Source organism: Vitis riparia, chromosome 18, assembly GCF_004353265.1.
Source record: "Vitis riparia cultivar Riparia Gloire de Montpellier isolate 1030 chromosome 18, EGFV_Vit.rip_1.0, whole genome shotgun sequence".
Taxonomy (NCBI): Eukaryota; Viridiplantae; Streptophyta; class Magnoliopsida; order Vitales; family Vitaceae; genus Vitis; species Vitis riparia.
This window is the reverse complement of record NC_048448.1, coordinates 2,420,121-2,446,840: the sequence shown is the minus strand read 5'-3', so window position 1 is coordinate 2,446,840 and position 26,720 is coordinate 2,420,121. Positions and strand designations below refer to the sequence as shown.

Sequence of the window (26,720 nt, the reverse complement as noted above, 5' to 3'; positions counted from 1 at the left end):
AAGTCTAAAATCAAGATACTATTAATATGGTTTGATATGGAATTATGATCTGATATGGAATTATGATAAATTTATTCAAAGCTATATTGATTCCGAGATCGAATGATAATTTAACATATTATATTCCTTTGATTTAAAGTTAGATGATAATTATCCATATGTTGTATTTCAAATTTTTTATTATCCGTTCAATTATTTTATTTGTCACGTACCAAAAATTATTAACATGATGAAAACATTAAGACACGTCTCATTGTCTTATTTGCAACACTAAGTTTAACCTAACAATAGTGTTTGGCATATATGATTCTTGTTTGATAATTGTAATCAAACTTTGTTAAACAATGAATAAAATTTATTTCCTATCCCATGATAACATGGGGTTTTGTCATTTATCACATGGTCCTCGACCAATTAATTGGAAGTGAGGCCATGTGATTGATTAGGCTTCATTAATCCGTAAGTAAGTTGATTACTAATTCTAAAGAAGGGAAACCCATGTTGAAATTTTCTTCTAAAAATTAGATTCATTCCCCACATGTAATGAACTTTAATCCTTTTTAGTGAACCCAACTACATATTGAGATGGTCAAAGCATGAAACTGCTTTATATGGATATATAGTTCCTTCTAGGAAATTTATGCAATAGAGGCTACAAGGGTTACATCAAAATCAAGTAGCTAAAACACTTAGACCTAGGCTTTTGGATTAGAATATTTGAAAATTTAAAATTTCGTTACATGAACTTAGGGTTTGTGTCTTTAGCAAGTGGCCTTGCACTTGAGAACCCAAAATGTGGGTTGGGTGTTTCCCCACGTGTAGGGACAAAATGAAATGTACCAATTTTAGCCTAAGTTTATTAATTTAAAATTTTTAATGGGTAATCATTGGGCCATGCATTTTGTTAATGGGGCAATCTTTTTAGTGGAAATATAATGTTTTAACTCTAAATTGGTGGCACTTGGAGGTACAACTTTTGAGCCACCCCTCACACCTCCATTAACTGCCTTTTCACTCTCATTTAATTTTGGTCTTGAATTGATGTTGCCGGTGGTTAAAGTCACAAACCCATCATTACTTAGTCGTTGAATTTATAATCAATTTAATAACTTAACATGGTATCAGAGCCTCGTGTTTTATGTATTATATTTAAATTGAGCGTTATTTAGTATTTAAATTTTTTATTGTAAGTACAAAGAAATTAAAGAAAAGAAAAAAGAGAAGGCAGAATGAGAGGGAGAAGGAGGAGGATATCAGAATAGAGAGATACTGATTCTAAAGAGCCAAGTGCCTTTGGCTAATGACCTTTCTTTCCTCAGTCTTAGGGAACAATTAAGAGGGAATAAGATGCTATTTGTCCATCCATGAATAGAAATGATTTGTGCAGATAATTATTAAAGGGCATAAGTGCTAAGACCATGGCTGGATTATTATAGAACCATTTTTTTGACTGAAAATGATATCCTTTCTCTCAGTTGCTTCTGCACCCAGCTGTTACATTCATGAACACTGTTGAAAGAACCTTATTCCTTGCCTTTGAGCAAGAATGGAGGAGAGCCCATACACGTGAGGATCTTGATTCTAAGGTGGCATTTTAAAGATATTTTATTCAAAATATTGCTTCACCTCCTTTCTTCTCCCCTATATATACTGCACCCTCGTCCAACACACTCCCCACAACTAGCTTTCCTCTTCTCTTTTTGTGCTCTAATATTTCATCCAACAAGGAAGAGACGTGTGGTTAATGAAGGTATGAGACTTATAATGCTTCTTTTCTTTTTCTTCTTTTGATTATCAGTCTTTCCGAGTATTAGTTTCTTCTGTCAAGTACTTCCTTGTTTTCTAAATTGATGAAATTTACTTCAACTTTTCTTAAAAAATACATAGTGGGATTTTAACAACATAAGACTATTCTTGCATAGTGAACCTATAATATATATTAATAATAACTTCTTGATAAATTTTCTACGTTTTCATGATTTATTATAATTTTTTGATTGAATAGAATTTTTTTTTAATTTTTATTTTTTTAAATAAAAAGGAACATATTAATTTTTATTTTTATTTTTTAATATTTAATAAAAATAAATTATTATAAATAATAAATAATTTTATACCAAATACTATTAAACACTATGTAATTTTAAGTTTTATTTAAAATTAAGTAAAAATAATAATCATATCTTGATTCTTTAACCAAGATATTGAAATCTAATATGGAATTGAACACGTTTTTTTTGAAAGATTCTCAACGTTAAGCTCTGCATTAAGCCAAACCAACTTGCTCAACTGAAAATTGTTTTTATTATTAAAAGAATTCTCACATTTTTCATCCAACAAATTTTCACTTTTTTTTATATGGTAAAGAAATAAATTAAGTTGAGGTCGAAGAATCAAAAGATGTGTGATAAAAAGGGTTTTACAAATGTTACTTTTTTAGGTGACAGTGTGACACCCTCACCCTTTGCGTATTAATGACAAAATATACAAAAAAATAAAAAAGGGGGGGCCCCTCAAGGGGTGACTTCGTGGTGTCTGTTACAAATGCAATTGCGTATTAGGTTTGAAAAGGAGAAGCGTGTGCAAGTTGTGTTGGAGGGCGCCGTGGGGGTGAAACAACACATACTCAGAAATTTATTAGGAGATTTTTAGGGGAGGTGAGAGGCATCCATGAAGAAAAGCGGTTCAGTGGTTGTGGCTGTGGCTGTGGCTGTGAGTGGGTGTGTTTGGGGACCCGTTTAAATCCGCCGGTCGTTGACCTCCCGCGTCGTCTTGGGGGGTCGTTTGGAACACGTGGTTTCACATCACTTTTTCTTTTTCTTCCTCAATCACACCCACTTATATTATATATACCCCAGTCCTTCCCCTTCATCTTAGCATCCAATTCAATTCACTCTCAGCTCACACTCTCCACTGCAAGGGAGAGAGCTCTCTGAAGTCTGAACGCAAACTGTGTCTGTGGGTTGGGTTCTGAGTTTGATTCTACCACACCCACCTCAGTTGGTCCATTTGGGTCTTTGTGAGTCTTGGGAAGGGTGTCAGTCTCAGTGCCAGTGAGTAAATATCACCGATAAACAGCTAGCTAGAGTGATAAGGAAGAACGCCTCTCTCTCTCCCTCTTCCCATCTATCCTTGTTTTCACTTGTTACGATTTCATTTCAATTTTCTGTGCACAAACTTTAAGACCATTCAATAAGGCACCAGTGGCCTTTCTTTTTATATACCTCACTCAGAAATTAAAGATCATCTGTGTTGGTCTCTTTCATAACAAAAGATGAGCTCCGCCCCGAAGGACCTGCAACCACACCAAGTCTTCGACATCGATGGGGTACCTCAAGGTGCCTCCAAGTGCTTCGATGATGATGGCCGTCTCAAGAGGACTGGTAACTTTCTATATCCCTCAACAAAGTTATCCAAATTATGTGTTTTTATTTATTTATTATTATTTTTTTAAAGAATTGTTAAGCTCATTTTCTCATGTTATATGCCAAACAGGTACTTTCTGGACTGCTAGTGCTCACATAATAACAGCTGTGATTGGGTCGGGTGTCCTCTCCTTGGCCTGGGCCACTGCTCAGCTTGGATGGATTGCTGGCCCTGCTGTGCTCTTCTTGTTCTCATTTGTAACTTACTACACCTCAGTTCTTCTTTCTTCTTGCTACCGTACGGGTGACTCTGTGACTGGCAAGAGAAACTATACTTACATGGATGCTGTTCGTTCCAATCTTGGTACGTTTGTTATACGAGAAATTTGGGTTGAATCAGCTTGTGAGCACCTTTCAGAAGCCTAAATTCTGTTCTCTATTTGGTGGTTTTTTGATCTTCTTAGGTGGAGCTAAGATGAAGATATGTGGGCTAATTCAGTACCTGAACCTTTTTGGAGTGGCCATTGGCTACACCATTGCAGCATCTATAAGCATGATGTGAGTTTGAAGTTTGAATCAAGAGTTCAATGATGTTTGATTTCTTTGCATGGAAGTTGTTGGATTAATTTTGTTTTTTGCTGGGTTTTAACGACACAGGGCAATCAAAAGATCAAACTGCTTCCACGAGAGTCATGACAAAAATCCATGCCACATTTCAAGCAATCCATATATGATCATGTTTGGGATCTTTGAAATCATTCTCTCTCAAATACCAGACTTTGATCAGATATGGTGGCTTTCCATTGTTGCAGCAATCATGTCCTTTGCTTACTCCACAATCGGTCTAGGCCTTGGAGTCGCTAAAGTTGCAGGTACAAACAACTTACCTAGAATTTCTGATCATATAATCTGGAGCCTAAACTGAATTTGGTCAGTTTGATGAATTCTAACATAACTAACTTGAGCTATTTTCCCCCCTTATTGTCCAGAAAGTGGAAAATTTAGAGGAAGTCTCACTGGGATTAGCATTGGCACTGTCACACAAACTCAAAAAATATGGAGGAGCTTCCAAGCACTTGGGAACATAGCTTTTGCCTACTCTTACTCCATCATCCTCATTGAGATTCAGGTACAGATCCTTTTTTTATTTATTTTTACTGAATTCATCAAACAGGTGGTTCTTTTATATATTGAACTATCTGATTTATTAAATAACAGGACACAATCAAATCTCCTCCATCAGAGAAGAAGACAATGAAGAAGGCCACTCTTCTTAGCGTTATAGTGACCACACTGTTTTACATGCTCTGTGGCTGCATGGGCTATGCTGCTTTTGGAGACCTGGCCCCTGGAAACCTCCTCACTGGCTTTGGCTTCTATAACCCGTATTGGCTTCTTGATATAGCAAACGCAGCAATAGTTATCCATCTTGTTGGAGCATACCAAGTCTACTGCCAGCCCCTCTTCGCCTTCATTGAAAAATGGGCAGCAGAGAAGTTCCCTGATAGCCAGTTCATCACCAAGGAAATCAAAATCCCAATTCCGGGTTTCAAGCCTTACAATCTCAACCTCTTCCGCCTGGTTTGGCGAACAATTTTTGTGATAATAACCACAGTCATATCCATGCTCATGCCATTCTTCAATGACGTAGTTGGAATCCTTGGGGCCTTTGGATTTTGGCCTTTGACAGTATATTTCCCAGTGGAGATGTATATTGCACAGAAGCAGATCCCAAAATGGAGTACCAGATGGCTTTGCCTCCAAATCCTCAGCTTTGCTTGCCTAATTATTTCCATTGCAGCGGCTGCTGGCTCAGTTGCAGGGGTTATTCTTGACCTCAAGGTTTACAAGCCCTTCAAGACTAGCTACTGATTTACAAGAATTTCAGTTAATAAGCATTTCTATAACAAGGGAAGATCTCATCAGGACTTCAATTCTTGTTGATGTTCATAACAAGCCTAAAGGGATGTCACTGTTACTGTTGTTGTACCGTAGTTTCATGTTGCTTTTTTTTAACTGTCTCAGAAGGAAGGCGGGACTCCATATGTATGTATTTGGAATTCAAATATACGAGTCCCCTCCTCCACTATGTAACTTTCTCTACTTCTCAATGCAAAACAGCAGGAATTTAAACAATGGCTTTATCCTTGTCTCCTCAAAGATTGTTCACTTGTTGCTGTTGAACTTTTCTAGCTAAATAATTGAAGCTACTCTTAGATGGATTTGCATACACTGGACCACATGTACTCTCATCACCTCCACCCAAAGTGCTCCTCCCTGATCTCAACTGATAAGAGACAAGTGTGAACTGCCTGGACCACCCAACCCAAGTTGTAGAAGGTCCTCTCCTATCTGATCTGACACAAAGTTATGGGTGATAGGCCTTTGGTGAAGTGATCAGATGGCGGGGGCTTAGGGTTAGGACCAAAACTACCAATAAGGTGACCTTTCTTTGTGGGGTAGGGACCCTTTTGTTAGAAATCTGAACAGCTTCCATATTTGGGTTTGGCGTCTAGTGACCATCCTTTTTAATCGATAGCCCCCTACCCTCCAATATTGATGGTGGAGAACAGGAGAAGTGCACCATTGCCAATTTGCCATGGCATGCAATTTCCCAAACGGTAAAAGGGACTAGTTCCCTATTCATCCACCTCCATCTTAAAATAATATCAGGAGTAAAAATTAAACGCGTGAGGCACGTGTGAGATGATTTTATTAAAAAGATTCGTCTTTATAAGATCATCAGATAGAGATCCGCAATGATGTTAATGTGAGTGAATGTCACGTTCACCCAACTCTATGGTGGTGGTGCTGGTGGCGGTGGTGCTGGTGAAGGCGGCTGCGGCCGCCTCCAAGGGTGGGGGTCCATGATTACAAGCCATTGGTTGAAACCATACGATGCCATGTGCCACTTTTTTTTAGTAATTCTTTTCCACATTGTACCAGACGTGGTTGAGGCTGAGTGGGTTGGTGATGGCCTTCCCAGTCTTCCCAGAAACCCTCCTGGTCTGGTTACTTTTCTTTCTTTTGCCCTCCCCCACCATCTTTCTAAAAAGATTCGAAGTTTGTCTCCCTTGACTTCTCCTTTTCTGTAATTAATTATAGGAAATGGAGGATTAGAGAAGAATCTCCAAGAACCAAGGGAATGATGGGAATCTCTTTCCAAGTCCCAATACAATTAACAAGAAATGAATTCATGATTCAGTGCTATGACAAAACCCAGGTTATCATGAATCCCTATATCCCAATATTGACTTGAAATTGAGAGCGAAACTGATTCATTGATATGTACTGAGAAGCACAAACACGTAGGCACCAATGGTGATTGCTTTTAACCTATCTTTTGGGATTTTCCACAACCCACAATGATCACTTGTTATATAACTTATACCACAGTAAGACTTCTTGTCAAACTTCAAAGTGGATGCAGTTCTGTCGGAAACTTCCTTTGGTTTTACTTAGTTGGATGGTGGTTATGATGAATTCTCAAATTGCTCAATACAAAATGTAATGCTACACTGAATTCTTTATTTAAGAAGTAGTACTAGTGTTTCTTCTGTCCACTAAATCTGTCATTTATCATATCAGAATTCAGGATTAAGAAGATCATCATCAACGCATTTTCATTGAAATACTCATTGTGGTCTTGTTGTTTTGACATCACCCCATGCATCATTAAAGGGTCAGCAAAGCTCATATGACAGAGAAGAGAGAGGCAAAGAAAAATTTGGGAATAATTTTGGAGCTAAAAGAGGAGTAGAGGTGGGTGCTACTGTTAAAATTTCAACTAAAACCTTAAGCCATGTACATGATGGAGCTAGTAAGTAGCTCTTGGGACTCCCAAGGGGTTCCTCCTCTTCCTCTCTCAAATTTGGACACCCTGCAGCTCTATGCTCTACTAATAGTCTATTGTTAGCAATAAAAAAACATTACCTTATATCACGTTGACACTTTTTCGGTTTGAAAGGAATCATTGTCAGTGTGTGTGGCTCAAACACAACCACGGGCCACATCAAATACAATTCTGGGCTAGACACCCATGGACCACAGCAGAAACCCAATATAAAATTAACTTATTTGATTAAAAGAATAGTTGAAAACCAAATTTTTATAACAGTTTTTGGTAACTTATTTGATCAACAACAGCTTTTTTGTTTTCTAGAGTAAAAAAATTAGAAAATACGTTTTGGCAACTAGAAATTATTTTTTATTTTATGTTCTTAATATAAAATATATTGTTTTCAAATAACATCTTTTGTTTTTTTATATTTGTTTTAAAAAATAATTATATAAATATATATAATGATTAAAAATAAAGTTGTAAAGATAAAATTTATTTTTAAAACATATTTAATAATATTAAAAATAGGTTAAAACCATTTTAAGTTCCCAAACAAATTTTTGTTTTACAAAATATCATAAAACAATTTTAAAAACTATTTTTTAGAGCCTTTTTCCAAAACAGTTATCAAACAAGGTCTAACCTTTCATTTTTTTTTTTACCTTATTTTGATAAAAATGTTCTCAACTTTTTATGGTAAAAGTAACCTTTTAAAAAAATTATATGTAAATACCTGAAATTGTAAAAAACATTTATGTCAAAAAAAAAAATTGGTTATTTTTCAAATAACTTTTAATATTATGATTGGTGAAAAATGCTTTTAGTTATTTTAGTATTTTTTTAAAAACAATAATGACTCTATTAGTATCATTTCTATCAAAAGCGATTTTATAAAAACTTCACTTCCAAATTGATAAGAAGGGGAACCACACGCAAGCCGAAGGGATGTAATTCTTGTCAGTGACCAATTTCCTTTCGTTGGCCATAATTCTTCGCTATAACCCATGTTTCCTTGAACGATGATTCTTCGAGTGCCTATCGCTCGCTAAAACTAGATGAAAAAATTTATATAAAAAACCCTGTCTTCCCTTTTGATTGGAACAGAAGACTATTTATAAAACGAGGAAGAGTGTGATAGAATCGTATATAAATTTTAATAAAAAAACAAAATAAATACGTATTTTTAATGGTCTCATTTGAAGATAATAAATTTTGTTATTATAAGCGACAACCTTTTATCCTAAATATTAATTTTGTGTATGCGTGCTTATAAGAAGCACCAAAATTACCTCAAATAAGGCTGATGTTTTTTAAGCACCAAAGTTGTTTAAAATATCATAAAAACATTTTTGAAAGTACTAAAGTTGTAAAAGATAAATAGAACTCTTAAAAGAAGAAGCAATATTATATCCTTTAATAAAACCTCGATTCATGCTAGATTATATTCTTTAATCAAACCCTAATTTAGGTCATAAAAGAATACAAGAATAAGAACCTAATCCTATAAGGGATATTAACATTAACATTAAGGATTAATATAGAATCAAATAAACTTTTTTAAACAATTAATCTTCTTTTCACAAAATTTTCAATGGTGAAAATTGAAAAAAATTAAAAGTAAAATTTTCAATATACACTAAAATCAATCTTGATAGACTTTAAAAAATGGTATGTTGTCAAGTATAGCCTTCATATATGAATATATTAACTAGATATAAACTTATACCAATTTTCTATAGGTTATATCATTATAAATCAGATAAAAATTTAGTAAATATATATGAATACATCAACCACATGGTAACTTATAAATTGTTTGTCAAGGTTGCATCATTATAATTCATTCTATCATAATTGCTCATTTAATACACAATATTGACATATATTACCATAAGTCAAGATAATATAAGTTTAGAGTTGATTTTTTCTTTGTAGTGCTTGGATGCCCTATCCATTGATTTGCCTATTTATCAATTGATTTAAACTTAAATAATATATATATATATATATATCCCTTGCATATTACACAAATACAATAATGAATGTCCACACATAATAGGAAAAGAAATTGTTAACATCTACAATAATCCAATGTTGAATAACCAATTTTCCTAAAAGTTAAGTTTTCAAGATTTGAGCTCAATATGTATATCATACTCCTTAATATGAGGAATCCGAAAAAATAAGGCTGATTATTAGGTAGCCTACTGGGAATAGAGTGCTCTGGCTTGTGATCACATTCAAAATCCAGATGAACAAACATCTGCTTTAACTTTAGGAAGCTTCTTAATCTTTATCTGCAAGGTCTCTCCTATAGTATGAACTTTTTTCAAGGGTAAATCTTCTTGAAGTTTAATGTCAGCTTGCTTCCCTTGAAAGAAAAAGGTATTTTTAGTTTGTAGCAAATGAGGATTTTTATAAGTCAAATTTTGAAAAACTGGGAATTTATATAGAAAACTATAGCTTGTTTGGGAACAGTTTTGAAAAACAGTTTTCTATTTTTCCATAGTCAAAAACATGTTTGGTAATTTTTTAACAAGAAACAATTTTTTTGAATAATTGTTAAGAAAACAAAGTATCTTTTCAAAACAAATCTTAATTGTTTTCAATTATTTTCTAGGGGCTATTTTAAAAAATAACTATGCAAATGTGAAAAATGATGAAAAATAAAACACTATAAATAAAAAGTTACTTTTAAGAAAACAAAATCTTCCAAAGTTCCCAAATGGACTTTTGTCCTAGAAAGAACTGTTTTAAAAAACAGTTCTAAGCAAGTCCTATCATTGTTTTTGGCATGATATATCTTGATACCTAATTACAATATTATAAGTCTACTTGCTCAAGTCTTCAAAATTAAGGGACTAACCTCTACGAAAGACAACTCCAAAGGTATAAGCCTGAACAACATAACACGCTTAACCAAAAGGTGCCTTATCACAATTGATAAGTCGATTTTTGCACATCTTCAAGCAAAATACCCAAAAAATCACATGTTCAAGCAAATTGCGCTTCGAGCAAAACTACATTAAGAAACTTTGCATCAAGGAGTAGATCACATGGATGACAACAGCTAAATACCCAAAAAATAAGACTTGTAACTTCAAAACTCCCCTTAAGTAACTTTTTAGACCAGGAAGAGTTAAAAGCAAATAAAATATGAAAGAAGAAACTACCTGTATTTTTTAAAACAATTTGACACAAATTCTTAATTATGTAAATTACAAGTTATAAGAAACAAAAGTTTTTGTTTTTCTTTAAGCTTACTAAGAACTTTTATACCTATTTTGGATAACTTTGTTCAAATTGCTTACCACTTAAAAAGGGGTTTAATATGAAAGTAAAAAAATATTACTTTTTGTGGAGACTTTATTTTGGCTTATACAAAAGGTTTTTTTTTGTATTAAATAAAACGTTTACACTATCAATATTATCCTTTACAAATTATGACTCTACCTTCAACTTCAACTTCAAGTTGAAGTAAAAAATAGAAAGTTATCACAAACAAGATCGTAATTGATCACCAATTTTATATTTCTAAGTTAATTACTATATTGGAGGATTATTCAAAAAACAAGTTAATAACACGAAAAAACTATCAACACGACCATTCAAACTACAATTACATATCAAAATCATGTATAAAGAAAAAAAAAATTCAAAAAGAGTACTTATACCTAAGAAAAGTCCAATATTGAGCCTAAGAAACTTTGCTATATGAGGGTATATATATTGATTAATTCTAAAGATTTTGTGTTTTTCGATATTATTGTACACTTGAAGAAGTCTTCTCTTTGAACCACACTCATTAGCATAATAAACTGATAGGATTAAGGCAATTTTGTCCAACTACAAGATTTTAATGCACTAAATTGTTCATATATATATATATATATCCGTTTTCGTATTTCTAAATCTATAGTACAATGAAGTTCCAATAATTAACAAGCTAAGAACTACAAAATCCAATTTTCTCGGTATTTAAATATGTGCAAGTGACTTGTCTTCTTCAGCAACAAACTAGTGACTCTAAGGGGTTTTTTTTCATAAGAGTACGGTTATTTTAAAAAATAATTCTTAAATTATCATAGTAGGAAAAATAATTTCAAATCTACACTAGTTTTTGCCATGTAAGAAGGAAGGACATTTGTTTTCTTTATCAACTTGGAAATTGTTTTTTGAAAATATGATTTCCACCAAAACAAATATATATATATATATATATATATATATATATATATATATATATATATATAAAATAACTATTCAGAAATTGTCTGTTGAAAAGACGATTTCTAAAAAATTGAATTGGAAATCGTCTTTTGAAAATATGATTTCCCAAAAATAAAAAATAGAAAAACCACAATTGGAAATCGTCTCTTGAAGAGACGATTTCCACCAAAATTTAAATTTTAATATATTTTAATACCATTAATTATGTATATATTATAAAAAAAAATACAATTTAATATAAAAATATACTATAAATCTAATTTGGAATTAAAAAATTAATTATATTCATACAATTATTATAAATATATATTATACAATTAAATAATTTTATTCGCTAAATTTAATATAAGATAAATAATATTTATCTATTATTTAATAATTGATTTCCACCAAAACATATATATATATATATATATATATATATATATATATATATATATATATAGAAATCGTTTGTTGAAAAGACAATTTCCCTAAAAAAAAAAAAAGGAAATCGTCTATTTTCAAAAAAAAAAAGAAAAAAGAAAGTGGAAATAGTCTCTTCAAAAGATGATTTAAAAAAAAAAAAAATTCATAATTGGAAATCGTCTATTGGAGATACAATTTCCACCAAAATTTAAAAATTTAATATATTTTAATACAATTAATTATGTATATATTATAAAAAGAAATAATACAATTTAATATAAAAATATATTATAAATCCAATTTGAAATTAAAAAATTAATTATACTCATACAATTATTATAAATATATATTATACAATTAATTAATTTTATTTGCTAAATTTAATATAAGATAAATAAAATTTATCTATTTTTTTCTTTCACTTTGCAATTAAAAAAAATTGTTATCAATTTACGTGAAAAAATGAGTTTAAAAAAACAAATTTGTTATTAGTTTATTAAATAATTATTTACAAAATAAATAATTTTGTTTTGTTTTAATTTTTAAATTAATTTTATTGTATAAATTTTAAGATTAAAAATATTAATCTTTTAGTTAAAATTTCATTGTAAAATTAATAAAATATATAAAAAAAAGTTAAATAATTTTAATTGTTCTTAATCTTCAATTTTTCTTTAAATTAATTCAATTAATTACAACTAGTAAAATTAATTTAGTTTGATATTGTTTTTTATTTATAAGATAAATAATATTTATCTATTTCTTTTTTGTTTATGTGAAAAATGATTTTATAAAAAAACAAATTTGTTATTAATTTATTAAATAATTATTTATAAAATAAATTTTATTATATAAATTTTAAAATTAAAAATATTATTTCAAATTTCACTATAAAAGGAATTAATTATAAAAAAAATAAATTAAAATAAAATATCATGATTATAAAAAACCAATAACATTATTTATGTAAATGTTAAAAAACCAACAATTGCCCAACAATTAATAAAATATCAATCATGATAGAAATTCAATTATTATCGTCAATGCAAAAAAACCAATAACCTTATTCATATGAACCATCAACAAAGAAAATATATATATATCAACCGATAACTTGCATTAATATGTTCAATCACTAAACAATCAAACACATTCAAGTAATAAATGATCAAAAATCAACTACTATTATGAATAAAAAAAAACTAATACTTTGTTCATATATATAAACTAATAAACCAACAAACATCGTAACAACTAACAAAATAATAACGATGAATACCAATAAAGCTAAAATATTAAAATTCAATATTACTACATGACAACTTCAATACTAGCAAATGATAAATTAACATAGTAAACTAACAACCAATAAAAGTTAATATGCAGCATCAATACAAATAAACCAATAAGCAACAAAAAAACATGTATCATCAATTTATGTTCGATAAAATATATAAAAGTCATTAATGTGTGCCACATGAAAGAGGTTTCCTTCTTCGTTATGGGCGTCGGTGACATCTTTCCAACTTAGATTGATTTGAGGGATCATCTAATGTTGCTCCATTTCCTCGTCCTCGTCCTTGGCCTCGACCTCTTCCATGTCCACGTCCTTGATCTTGAACCTGAGCCTCTCCCTGTTGTTCAACAAGTGGTGTAGGAAAATATTGCATTTGTGTCGCCATAACATCTCTAAATGGATGTCCTAATGATTGTGGTGACAAAGCAATGAGTAGTGTTGTAGGTGGAGTAAATGAGACCTTGATACTAGATGACATAGGTATATGAAAAGAAGGCCCATCAATATAAGAATGCAATAGCTCCTGGATGAATGATGTCCCAACATCTTCTTGTATCACCCCCTCATTAATGAATGAAACTGATGAATGAGGTAATGACTGGTCAAGTGGTGTAGAAAAAGTGAAGACAAAATGTTGTAGAGGCGATGATGATGGAAAATCTAGCGATGCATCATCGATAGGGAAGTGTGGATCATCATAAATATGGCATCCACGTGTTTGTACACCTCCACCTCTAGTTCAAACACCTCCACCTTTGGTCCGTACCCCACCACATCTGATCCGCACCCCACCACCTTTAGTTCGTACCCCACCATCTCTCATCCCTACCTCCGCATCCAATGATTGTCTCTTTGTATCAACGACATTAGGGGGAATAAACAACCTATCAACCTCGTGTATCTCTAAACCTCTGGTTTGTACCCCACCATCTTTGGTCCGCACCCCACCACCTCTAGTTCGTACCCCACCATATCTCATCACTACCTCCTCATCTGATGATTGTCTCTATGTATCAACGACATTAGGGGGAATAAGCAACCTATTAGCCTCGTGTATAGCCTCTAAAGTGGTTGCACATAATCGATGAATTTCATCACAATGACTTATATTCAATGCATCTGGACTAGTCCATAGATGTATCTGTTGGAAACTGCAATTCTGTAAGAATTAAAAATAAAAAGTTAGATGTTTTTCTAATTAAAAGAAAATAGAATAATAAATAAAAAGACATTGTAATTACCACTATCTCCCATGAAGATCCATGTGGAGTCAGAAAAAGGCGAGTGATAAAACGATACCACACCAGATATGGGTGGTTATACCCATAAGAAGTATATGTTGCCTCAGCTCTAGCAAGATGATCATACATAGCCTCCCACCTTTGAATATAGTGGTGATGAATACTTATCCAATTCAAATCATGTCGACCCCTCAAATCATATTTATGTAATCCTAATTTTGTATCGCATTGCTTAGGAATATGTTGTAGTAACCCAAACTACCTCACACAGCGATCAAATCTATGCCACTCCACTATGTGAAAACAGATAAGGGGTGAAATAGTCAACCACAAGTCAAAAGCAATAGTATAGTAATTTGGGAGTTCAGAGATGACATCATCAGTATATGGCTCCCATATAATCTGCAATTAAATTTGAAATATGACTCACATTATTTAATAATATTTTGATTATAAATTGTTTAAAAAAATTATTCAAAACAACGAATTTCTCACCTACTCTGGCATAAGTCGATCAAGTAGATACCTATACTGGAGTAATACATGCATAGGCGTCGAAGTAGTACAAAACTCATCTCTCCAACTACAAAAAGAATATATATATATATATATATATATATTAAAAGTTTGAATAATTGTTTATTTATGCATGTATGTGTTTACATATGCTATAACTAAGGTTGAATACATACCGCATGCCTAAAAGTGGTTGTGGCAGTACTCCATCCATATTCATAACTGTAACAAAATGAGAGGACCCAATACATCATGTGCATCAATACGGGATGCTCAACACATCTCTCGATATAGCCAAGCTAGGTAAGCATTACCCCAATTGTAAGTACCAGTAACTCCAAGCTCCTTAAGTAGTGATAAAAACATTAAGTGTACACTATTGATCGATTTATCCACAAAAAGAAAAATGGAAATCATCTCTTCCAGATTTTTTGGAAATCATATTTTTAATAGACGATTTCCAAGTTGATAAAGAAAACAAATATCCTTCACTCCTACCTGACAAAAACTACCGTAGATTTGGAATTATTTTTCAACTACGATAATTTAAAATTTATTTTTTAAAATTACCGTACTCTTATAAAAAATCCGACTCCAAGGTGATGACATTTTCGTTCAAATAAGGATTTCAACCAAAAAATAAAATAAAATTCAAATCAACTCTCATATCCCATAAAGCATCATTAGATGAATAGAAATTAAAAGGTCAATTAATACATGATATCTACAGAGATAATGATGTCTACTGGCTACACCCGCAATTTTCCACTAGGATATTGGTAGCAGTATGTTTTTGTGACCGATCATGAGATCTAGCAATGAATCTAATGTGGTGTAGCAATGGCTATGGATCCACTCTTTAGTGTAGCATAGATCTGCACTTCGCAACATATCATCTAAATCAAATGATCATACAAAATGGTGGCTTTAAATGGTTGGATATATGACTTTTTAACTTCAATCTTCTGATATAATCTTCATATGTGGGTTTGTTTTGTACTATTGAATGACACGTGATTATAAGTGAATATGGATTGCAGGTTGTCAGACAATTTTTGGAGAAAATAACTCATTTATCCCACAAATTATAACAATAAAGATGAAAACTCAAAATAAATCAAGCTTGACTGAAGCAGAAAAGAGCGATGATTAATTACCTTGAATGCAAGTAGCACCACCCATTTCCTGTTGGTAGTAATTTCCGACTGCAAAGAACATGAGGTGTTTGAATTACTACAATGAGAACGAAGCTTAGTTTGATCATAGAGAGCAGAAGAAAGGAAGGACCTTTCCCCCTTATTGTTTTCTCAGCAACCAAACAAGCATTAGCCAAAAACTGATTAAAAATTCTCCCTAAATTTTCAAGAACACAGACTGGAAATTCATTATCGCAACAATTATTTAAAAAGGGCTGATGAGACGGGAGTCCAGTGTAATTGAAAGTGGGAAAATATGGATGAAAGAGATAAGAACCAAATCTGCCCGCCTACAACTCTGTTTTTTTCTCAGTTTGGTTGTAGAGAAAACAGCAGAAAAAAAATTCCCTCAACAGATTTGAAGAAGTAAATAAAAATGGCTTGTTTTTTCAGAAAGCGAAAAACACCAAAAGCACAATGTTACATTCAAATTCCCTCCCTTTTTCTCCCTCCACTTTCTCAGCAAGCAAACAGAAGGACACACGACACAATACCTGCACTCAAGCCATTGGATCTGGAGAAGTCAACGTGAGATATCACTCGGCAAACCAGCATGGCCCTCTTCACATTATCATCCGGCGACGACATTCTAGCACTGTCATGGGCTTTTCCACTGGTGGCTGTGGTCAGAATCCTTTTTCCGGGAACCCCTCCGGCGACCTTGAAACCGTTCTTGATGATACTGCAGATATTGCAGCTTGGAATTGAGTTGCAGAGATTGGAGGAACCGTTGAGGCCGATGGAGCAGACGAAAGTGGTACAGTGGAAGCGGAGGAGTTCGTCGCCGTCTGCAACGCAGCGTGGGTGTTTCTTTGGGAGCTTGGTGGCTTTGGTTTTATTGGAGTCTCTGTATTCCTCAAATTTGGATATGGTTTTGGGGGTGTTGTGGACTTTGAGAATGACTGAGGCTTGTTTCTTTAGCCAGTTCGATTGGAATATGATTTCCACTACGTTCTTGCTTGTGTCTTCTGGACCCAGTTCTGACGCTGTGAATTTTGACAGACCAACAATGAGTATTGTAAGTAGGAAAAGCTAATTGAAATTGGCAAGATAAAGGATTTCCCATAAGATTACGTTTGGTCACTGAGTAAATAAAGCAAAAGAAGTTAAAATTAAAGTCTTCCAAGTCCTGGTTTTTCATCATTGAGTTTCCGGAACCTCCCGATGAATAGACTAAATACAATCGGTGGTGCTATTTTGTTTAATTTAAGGTGTTTGTTTTTTTAGGTTTTTTTGGGCTGAAAGCAATGTTTTTTTTTACTTTTTCATCGTTAATTATAATTTTTTATTGGATAGAAAAAACTAAAAAAAATAATAATATATTGATTTTTTAATTTTAATGTTTAGTAAAAATAAAATATTACAAAAATAATACTATTAAGCATAAATGAATTAAGATTTCTTTGGTTTTTTTCTTTTCTTTTTTTTTTTTTTTATTTAAAAAAAACCGATCATTGGCTGAAACCTGGAAGTGGGTACTCACCGGCGTGTCTGACGGCCTGATGAAGCTCCAAAATTTCAGCTTTCATGAAGATTTCACCACAATCAGGACAGGAACAGATGGTGGTTCTCAAAGAAGGGTCTCTAGTGATTCCAAGAACCGGATCAACCACCATTCTGCTCTCATAACACCCAGATAGTCTCCTGAGAGGCATTCCTTTAAAGGACCCACCCAAAGAAGAGTTAGAAGACGCAGACAATGAAGAAGAAGTGGAGGAAACAACCCCATTGAGTTCACCAAGAGGGGCTTTCATGGATCTGATGGAACCGTCATTGTTGGATGAAGCCATCGACGTCCTTTTCTTGTGGTCTTCTGGTGAAGACATTTCAGGCCTGTGCATGACCTTTGAGTTGCTGCGCAGTGAGCCGGAACACTTCATTTTCTTGCACTTCTTGCCGCTTCCTTGGACGGTTTGTTCTCGCTGCTTCTGTTGTTGAGTCTGGAGGTGTTTGCAGGTCAAAAGGCTTCTCACAACCGCCCAAGAGGAGGTTTCTCTGATTTTTGGGGTACCTGGTCTTGCTTTGTTCAGCTTTCCTTTATGACTTTTCTCGGGTTTCTGGTTTTAGTCACTGGAGGAGAGATCTGAAAGAGGGAGGTTTCTCTGATTTTTGGGGTACCTGGTCTTGCTTTGTGCAGCTTTCCTTTATGACTTGCTCGGGTTTCTGGTTTTAGCCATTGGAGGAGAGATCTGAAAATGGGGTTTCAGCTCAAACAAACACAGGGCGTGTTACCACTTGAGAGAACCAAGAAGAAGAGGGAGGGGAGAGTTGCAGAGGAACTTCCTTGTCTAGAAGTGATGTTGATTTGGAAATAGTGCGCTTCCCTGATTCATCAATATGCACATCTAAAAAAAAAGCTTCATATTTTACTCCCATTTCTCATGGCAATTTGACCGTTCAATTATGTATTGGGCCCCTGATCCACCTAACGGGCCGTTTTTATGGCCCATTACATTGTACCCAGAGAAATGGGGTTTCCTGGAAGGCTGCAAAAAGGCATACACAAGGGGTCCAGGCTTCCTACATTGATGCAAATGAATAATAGGTAGCTGAGGAAGGGACCGTGACTCCCTCATCTACCTGTTGATATGATTCTTTCTTTCATTTAAGCAACTCATTAACTCGCCCGAAACCCACCAGGGCGGATCGATGACCCAATTACTTGAGGCATTATGAAGAGAATTGAAATAGCATAGGATCACATGTTAACATTTAAGCATGCATTTAATGGCAAAAAATGAATCGGTTAACTTGGTTTATGCCATGGAAAGTCATTTCTTCCTCCTCCGATATCCAAGATGTTGTTCTAGGTACGTGATGGTACGAGAAGTAGGGATCAGTGAGCTCTTCCCTTTCCTCCCCAAAAATTCAGTCCAAGTGTAAGTGTGTGTGGAGAAGAAAAGGAGGAGTCTCTCCAAATGCATATATATATATATATATATATATTACACATTACACACTTTATTTGGACCACTTGACTTAATGGGTCAGTCAAGTGAATTAGGGTGAGCCCATAAAAAATCGAGTAATAATATGTGTTCAGTCTCATTATGGACCACAATGCAAAAAATTAACTTAACACTGATTTATGATACTATCAAATTGATTATGTAAGTCCACACATAAAAATTCCAACACATTAATCATCCCATGGTGGATTTTGGGGGCTAAGTAATGTGGACCCCACCAAGGAGCACCACACTACTTACACCATAGTGGTTCCTTATAGGGAAAAGCTGCTCCATTGAATCCTTTTGCCTCAGAATCATACCAGAGCATATGGGATGGAGTAAAGCTCTCTACTTCAATTTTCAGATGAACTCACAAGTCACACCTATGCCCCGAAGCTGGGTTTTTCAAATTTCTGACGTCAGGCGCAGGAACATTGGTGTGTGGTTTGCTGGTTTCCAAGTAAATCACAGCCAAAGGGAAGCTGATTCCAGTAACTGCTGTTAAAGTGTGATTAAGCATTGGATTCAAATATTAAAGATAACCAAATAAGTCATTGTTTCAATCTTTTATTAAGTGGAGTTCCGCAAAAACTACAAGTAACTCATTCACATCTTTATCCAAAAGAGCTTTTGCTTTTGGAAGTCCAAACGATCATGGACCTCCCTCTCCCTCTCATGTTCGTGCATGATGTCTTCTTTCACCAAAAAAGAAAGAAAAAAGCTGCTTAATTCATATATAAAGTCATTGATGCAACTCTTATAAAATAGTTTGCTTAAAAGCCTGTGTCAACTATCAACCCACGTCATAGTTATCATGCACAACCAAGATGCAAGAAAGATTCATTTAAGTTAATATATGAGAGATTGGTGTCGATGCTGTGTGATAAAAATGAAAAATAAAGAAAATAAAACATAAATTTAAATTTAACAAATTATTTTTATAAACTCCGTTCCAAACTAAATTTTACATGTAAAATCATAAATTAGAATTAAAAAATAAACAAATAAAATTAAAAGATGATAAAAAAAAGTTTTTCTTTGTATAAATAAGATTTTCGTAATTTTTATTTATTTATTTAATTTCCTAAATTTTAAGTAACAAAAATAATATATTTTTAAAGAAAAAGTTGAAATAAATAAGGAAAATGATACGAGAGAGGTGAAGGATGATGAAGAGGATCTTGAGCATATGAGACTTTTTGTGATTTAAAATTAAGTCTTTTTTTTTTTTTTGAATTAAGATTTTTTTTCCACCTTATTAGGTGAAAAAAAAGTAACTAATTAAGTACATAGTCCTTATGATCACTATTAGGTTTACCATCCTAATCCTAATCCTAATAGGAAACTCCCACGAAGGAAAATTAAAAGTTGTTATTTTTTATATTTACGATTTCAAAATCAAAAAACAAAATTAGCGCAGACCATTCCGGGCGTTTGTTGTTTTGGATTTGTGCCCAAATCAAAATCAATTCAAAACCCTAACCCATTGAATTGTGATTAATAAAAATAAAACAAAAAAACGTTGAAGATTCATAGAAGAGAGAAACCCTAGGTTACTAACCCTAAAACCCTAACGCCAGGATCATGTGCGAGGGCCATTCTTCAACAGCTTAGCCCCCATCTGAGCAGCAAGAAAAGCTTCAGCAGTGGAACACTTGACCAAGTCGTTGGAAAACGGGCCCCAATTAAACTGATTCTCCCGCCAACGGATCTTGGTGGGCCTCACGTAATTCACCTCCTCCCCCAACACCACCCTCGCCAACTCCCCCAAACTGCACCTACTCAGATTCAAACTGTTTCCATCTTCCTGCTTCAATCCCCTGTCCGCCTGCGCCAACCCTAGCAGCTCCACCCTCCTGGGGATCAATATCCCATACTCTTCCTCCAGCTTCTTTGCCAGGCGCTCCGTCCCCACGCCCACCACAACCGTTTGCCGATCAAAGAGAAAGTCTCTAAGGACTTTCCTTTCTCTAAGGACTTTCCCTTCGCTGCAACCGCCTTGTAGTTCAATGAGAAGGCAGTGATGCCCCACGCACAGCGCCATCACCTCCAAGGGCCTGATTTTGCCGCCGCCTTTAAAGTATTTCAAAGTGGGATTCACATGAGTTTAACTAACTAATAAGCAATGATTCATGAAAACGCATTACTATTATTATTATTATAGGCATAAAGGTACCTCTTTTGCTGTCGTAGTAGTAGCTGTAGCCGCCGGAGTAGTTGGCGCTGTGATCAGCCCAAAGGCCGACGATGAGGTCTTGAGTGTTCCTCTTGCCGTGGATTCTGCGTACTTGACGGATGAATTCCTTGACCTCCTGGTCCCACCAAGCCCATAGAGTGACGATGGGTTGCTTGCCGACGGTGACTGTGTACATACGGTCGTTCCTTTCGATGGAAATCTGCATCATTATCTGCCTCCTCTTCTTCTGCTGGGGTTATGTCAAATCTTTCTGTTAACGCACTCTTTCTAATGACTCGTGGATGATGATCCGTATAACTCCCTAAAGTGTAACTCCTTATAAAATGTAAGCACCCTAACGAAATTCAATAGAGTTTTTTCATGTATTATATTCTCTCTTTCTTACCTTTTTTCTTCTCTCACTTTGTTTTACAACAAAATATATAATCAGAAACTATGTATATAACTCATAATTATTTGTTTTTAATTATATAGTATAACTGAAAGTTATACAAAATAATATTATATAGTCAGAAATTATAAAATGAATAGTTCATACCTTAAAACTATGCACAAATCTACACAATGAATAGTTCATAACTTAAAATTATATACAAATTTACATTAAAAAAAAAAATAGCTCATAACCTAAAGTTATGTACAAATTTAAATATTTTCTTGTTCTAACAAAATAATTATAGTATGAAGTTATGAAAGATGTTATTTTTAATTTCTTTAATTTCTTTTAATTATATTGTGTGATCGGAAGTTATACATAAATAATTCATAACCTGAAGTTATGCACAAATTTACATAAAAAATAGTTCATAGTTATATACGGCATATTTTCTTATTTTGACAAAATAATCATAACTCAAAGTTATGAAAAATATTGACTTTTAATTTTTATTTCATATTCACTTATTTTCTACAACGAGAATTATGGAAAACAATTTTTATTAACAATTGTTTTATAACCAGAAACTATGCATACAATTTCTAATTTTCTTCTCTTGTATAACTAGAAGTTATATAATGCAAAATTGTCAATAAATAACTATGTACCTAGAAGATACATAATTTATTTTTTTATTTTTTTATATAACCAGAAGTTATATCATAACATAATTGTCAATCGTTTAATGTTATTATAACATTACTTAAATTTTAATTATTCATAGTATTAAGTTATGAAGAAAAAGTTAGTAAATTAATAATTGTTAAAACTTGTATAGTCTAAAGCTATATGAATATATATATATATATATATATATATATATATATATATGTATGTATGTATGTATGTATGTATAACCAGAAGTTATATAATAATTTTTCCTATAACTAGAAGTTATAGAGAACAAAATTGTTAATTAACAATTTTGTATAACTTTATGAAATTTATGTAACCAAAAGTTATAATGAAATATATTATAACCTGAAGCTATGCTAACAAGCATATAGATAATATTTACATATTATCAAAATATTAATATTTTGTATATCAAGTTATACAAATAGGTAAGTATTTGATAGTTTTTATAAATTTCTATTATTAAAAGTTACACTGTCATTAGTAGAAAAATTTACATATAGATGTGAAATTTTGGATTGCATGAAAATATGATATTTTTGCATTAAAGGTGATAGTTTGGAATTTTTTTTTATTCTAGTTGTTTAATACACAGTAATCTTTTGATTTAGAAAAATGACATTTTTTGGATACATGTGAAATATATGACTTGGTCATATGATTAATAAATTGATTTTGCATGTCAATTTTCTTTAAGACATGTTTTTATGATTGAAAAATTTTGAGTTATATAAAATAATATATATTATTGCATCTTGCCACATATGATATTTTTATTAATGTAATAATTTCATTATCCAAAAATAATTTTGAAATTACAATAGGTTTAATTATTGTTATCAATATATTATGTTATATCTTTACATGTAGTATTTCAATTAGAGTTTTGAGATAATATGATGCTTTAAATCATGATATGTTCTCTTAAAATTTTGATTTATGAATTAATTTTTGCACATTGATTTAGATCATAATAATATTTTGAATAAAATTATTGATCTATCACTATAATTAGTTTGATTATTGAAATAGTTCCTCGTTGTTTCATGTACAAATTATTTCACACTTACAAAATCAAATGTGTGAGATTATTTAAGGAATATATAACTTTAATTTATCTTTTCATATTTGTTTTATTGTGTTATATATGCTCCCATTGTTTTTATACAACTTATTAAGTCTTCATCAATGACTAATATTTTTCCATTGATTTTAACTTTTTCTCTATTATAATATTTCTTCAACTTTATAAAGGTGAGGTTTTTATAATAATGTTTTATGACTTATTATTTTGATGAAACTCTTGTTTCATTAATTGCATAACATTGATGATAGACAATGTTAATAATATATCAAGTGATAAAAACCTTATTGAAGGCTCTAGAAGAGCTTATACTATGTCACTAGTAGTATTTGATTCCATGTGAATGAAACTTTATACGATACTAGATCCAGAAGAATCTTGTAAGAGCAACTTAGTCCCCCGGGGTAAAAGGTCATATGGATGTACATTATAAAACCAGAAGTGTTTATTGACTAGTCTACCTATACACTTAAAAAGTAAAATGACATGTTGTGCAGATTATCATTTTAACGAGACAATTTTCTTACCGTTAGAGAGAGAAGAGCCAGTTCCAGAAGAACGGTGTGAAATTATTTGGAATGTATTGACTTTGACTTATCTTGATTCTCATACTAATCAATGTGAACTGGAAGTTTAAAAGATTATTTATTTGCAAGAACTTGCAAATCAACTATCAAATGCTTTCATTGATGCAAGGAAAATGACAAAAATTATCTTCACTGACTTAGAATATTCCAGTACGAATTGATGTCCTTGAAGGACAATTAAATAATGAATTGATGTCCCTGAGGATAATTAAATAATGAGTTGATGTCCCTAAAAGATAATTAAATAATGAGTCTAAGGCACGCTTGAAGAGTGGTAGACCCTGAAAAGGGAAACACATTCCCTAGAAGACAAAAACACAAAGAAAGATATAGGAAATGTGGCACTCTTGAAGAAGTTGCATATAAAGTAAGTTATTAAAATGACTGATCAATCTCAAGCAACCCCTGAAGAGACACAATTTAAACAAGCAGCCTTATGAGAGGCATATGTTTTACAATTAGCTCTTGAAAAGGTACAAGTACCTGATATTGATGAGATCTCAATTATTTACTTATATATATAGAAAAATGGGATTGAAATACTCTTATCATTGATAATATATTTTCTTTCCAAATGACTATTGGCATCATAAGAAATGACGAGGATCCCAAAGTAGAAACTATAAATGAATGTCAACATAGAAAAAATTGGCCAAAATGGAAAGAATACATCACATTAGAAATAAATAAATGAAATTAGACTCATTAGAAAAATGAGAAGTATTTGGACCTATAGTCCAGACACCTAAAGTTGTCAAACTTGTTGGATATAAATGAAATCATGAGATATAAAACGTGATTCATAGCTCAAGGTTTCTCACAGAAACCTTATATTAACTACGAGGAAACATATTTTCCTATGATGGACTCAACCATATTTAGATATCTAATTTGTTTAACAGTCTCAGAATACTTGGATTTGCGTCTCATGGATGTCGTTATTGCATATTTACATGGATCTTTAGATAATGACATACATATATGAAAATCCCTGAAGGATTTCAAATGCTTGAAGCAACTAACTCAAAATATTGTTGCATATACTCAATTAAGTTATAAAGATCCTTGTATTGATTAAACAATCCAAAGACATGTGATACGATCACTTTAATATTTGAAGTGAGAAGTATGTATGTATTATCTTATTTGTCTATGCATATTCATTATATTGTATATTTGCAATTATTACAGTATATGTGGAACATTGAATTTTTTCGGAACTCCTGAAGAGCTTACAAAAATAGTTAACTATTTGAAAAGTAAATTTGAAATGAAAGATCCTGGAAAACAAGATATTGTCTCGGCCTGCAGATCGAGCATTGTTCAAATGACATATTAGTCTATCAATCGACATACAAAGAGAAATTATTAAAACAATTTTATATGGACAAATCACATCCAATCAATTCCAGCATGGTTATTCGTTCACTTGAAGTGAACAAAGACCCATTTCATCCTAAAAAAGAAAATGAAGAATTGTTTGGTCTATAAGTACCATATCTCAGTGCAATTGGTGCACTAAAATATCTTGCAAATTGTATTAAACTAGACATAACATTCTCTGTCAACTTGCTAGCAAGATACAATTCTACCCCAACTAAAAGGCATTGGAATGAGATTAAGCATATATTGTGACACCTTCGTGGAACAAATGATATGGGCTTATATTATTCAAAAGAATCAAAATCGCAATTGATTGGGTAGATGCATGATATCTTTCAAATCCACATAAAGGTAGGTCACAAACAGGATATGTGTTTAATTACAATGGTATTGCTATTTTATAGAGATCTATCAAACAAACATTGGTGGTTACATCATCAAATTATTCAGAAATACTAACAATTCATAAAGCAAGTCATAAATGTATATAACTAAGATTTATGATCCAACATATTCAGAAATCATGTGGACTCTCCTCTATCAAAGGTGACCTGACAATATTATTTGAAGATAATATTGCATGTATTGCACATATTAAAGAATGATACATTAAGGTAATAGAATTAAACATATATTGCCCAAGTCTTTTACTTTCATTAACTCCAAAAGAGTAATGAAATTGTTATTCGACGAATAAGATCAAATAGCAATTTAGTAGACCTATTCACAAAGGTATTGTCAACTGCAATACTCAAGAAGCTCATTGGAATACGCGGACTCAAAGATCTCCATGTTGTGCTACTAGAGAAAATATAATCATGTCTACATGAAAGGGAACTAATTGATAAGAATATCACCATGTTGTACTCTTTTTTCCTTTGTCTAGGTTTTATCCCATTGGGTTTTACCGGCAAGGTTTTTAACGAGGTAGTTGTAATAATCCAAAAGAATATTACACTCTTTTTCCTTCACTAGGATTTTTTCTCATAGGGTTTTTCCTAGTAAGGTTTTAATGAGACATAAATCATCCAAGGGGAAGTGTTATAAAATATAAGATTTTGTACCACTATTGTAACTTGTGGATGATCATCCATAAATATCTTGTGTAACTCCCTATAAAATGAAAAGACCCCTAATGAGATTCAATAGAGTTTTTCCATGCATTCTATTCTCTTTTTCTTACTTTCTTCTTCTCCCACTTTGTTTTACGACAATATGAAAATATTAAAATATAATTTTATCTGAATTTTACATTTTGTGTTATATCTTGTATTAATTAAGAATATAAAAAGTAATATTGCCATAAACACCATCAGGAAATTTGTGATATCCATTACATTATGTTACCTTCA

General features: G+C 32.4%; 3 protein-coding genes across 3 annotated transcripts; 1 reads left to right on the top strand and 2 right to left on the bottom strand.

Moving 5' to 3' along the window:
- Window positions 1–1,669: 1,669 nt before the first annotated feature.
- LOC117907569 (amino acid permease 3) lies at window positions 1,670–5,507 on the top strand. The gene is made up of 7 exons (XM_034821158.1): window positions 1,670–1,750; window positions 3,275–3,383; window positions 3,496–3,729; window positions 3,830–3,923; window positions 4,023–4,237; window positions 4,355–4,494; window positions 4,584–5,507. Exons 1-7 carry the CDS (start codon window positions 1,745–1,747, stop codon window positions 5,235–5,237), a joined length of 1,452 nt encoding a protein of 483 aa, XP_034677049.1. The 5' UTR covers window positions 1,670–1,744; the 3' UTR covers window positions 5,238–5,507.
- Window positions 5,508–13,172: 7,665 nt separating this feature from the next.
- LOC117905607 lies at window positions 13,173–18,057 on the bottom strand. The gene is made up of 4 exons (XM_034818492.1): window positions 17,578–18,057; window positions 16,589–17,074; window positions 16,056–16,103; window positions 13,173–14,300 (listed from the first exon to the last, which is right to left on the bottom strand). Exons 1-4 carry the CDS (start codon window positions 17,972–17,974, stop codon window positions 14,266–14,268), a joined length of 966 nt encoding a protein of 321 aa, XP_034674383.1. The 5' UTR covers window positions 17,975–18,057; the 3' UTR covers window positions 13,173–14,265.
- Window positions 18,058–20,518: 2,461 nt separating this feature from the next.
- LOC117907824 lies at window positions 20,519–21,504 on the bottom strand. Its single transcript, XM_034821481.1, has 2 exons — window positions 21,222–21,504; window positions 20,519–21,118 (listed from the first exon to the last, which is right to left on the bottom strand). Exons 1-2 carry the CDS (start codon window positions 21,448–21,450, stop codon window positions 20,628–20,630), a joined length of 720 nt encoding a protein of 239 aa, XP_034677372.1. The 5' UTR covers window positions 21,451–21,504; the 3' UTR covers window positions 20,519–20,627.
- Window positions 21,505–26,720: the final 5,216 nt, after the last annotated feature.

Coding starts and splice junctions, on each gene's coding strand:
- LOC117907569 (XM_034821158.1), top strand. Junction 3,730..3,829: donor TGCTGTTCGTTCCAATCTTG/GTACGTTTGTTA, acceptor TGATCTTCTTAG/GTGGAGCTAAGATGAAGATA. Junction 4,238..4,354: donor TGGAGTCGCTAAAGTTGCAG/GTACAAACAACT, acceptor CTTATTGTCCAG/AAAGTGGAAAATTTAGAGGA.
- LOC117905607 (XM_034818492.1), bottom strand. CDS start 17,974: ATGAAGTGTTCCGGCTCACTGCGCAGCAACTCAAAGGTCATGCACAGG. Junction 16,104..16,588: donor ATCCAATGGCTTGAGTGCAG/GTATTGTGTCGT, acceptor TGTTCTTTGCAG/TCGGAAATTACTACCAACAG. Junction 14,301..16,055: donor TGGTGCTACTTGCATTCAAG/GTAATTAATCAT, acceptor TAATTCTTACAG/AATTGCAGTTTCCAACAGAT.
- LOC117907824 (XM_034821481.1), bottom strand. CDS start 21,450: ATGATGCAGATTTCCATCGAAAGGAACGACCGTATGTACACAGTCACC. Junction 21,119..21,221: donor CTACTACGACAGCAAAAGAG/GTACCTTTATGC, acceptor AATACTTTAAAG/GCGGCGGCAAAATCAGGCCC.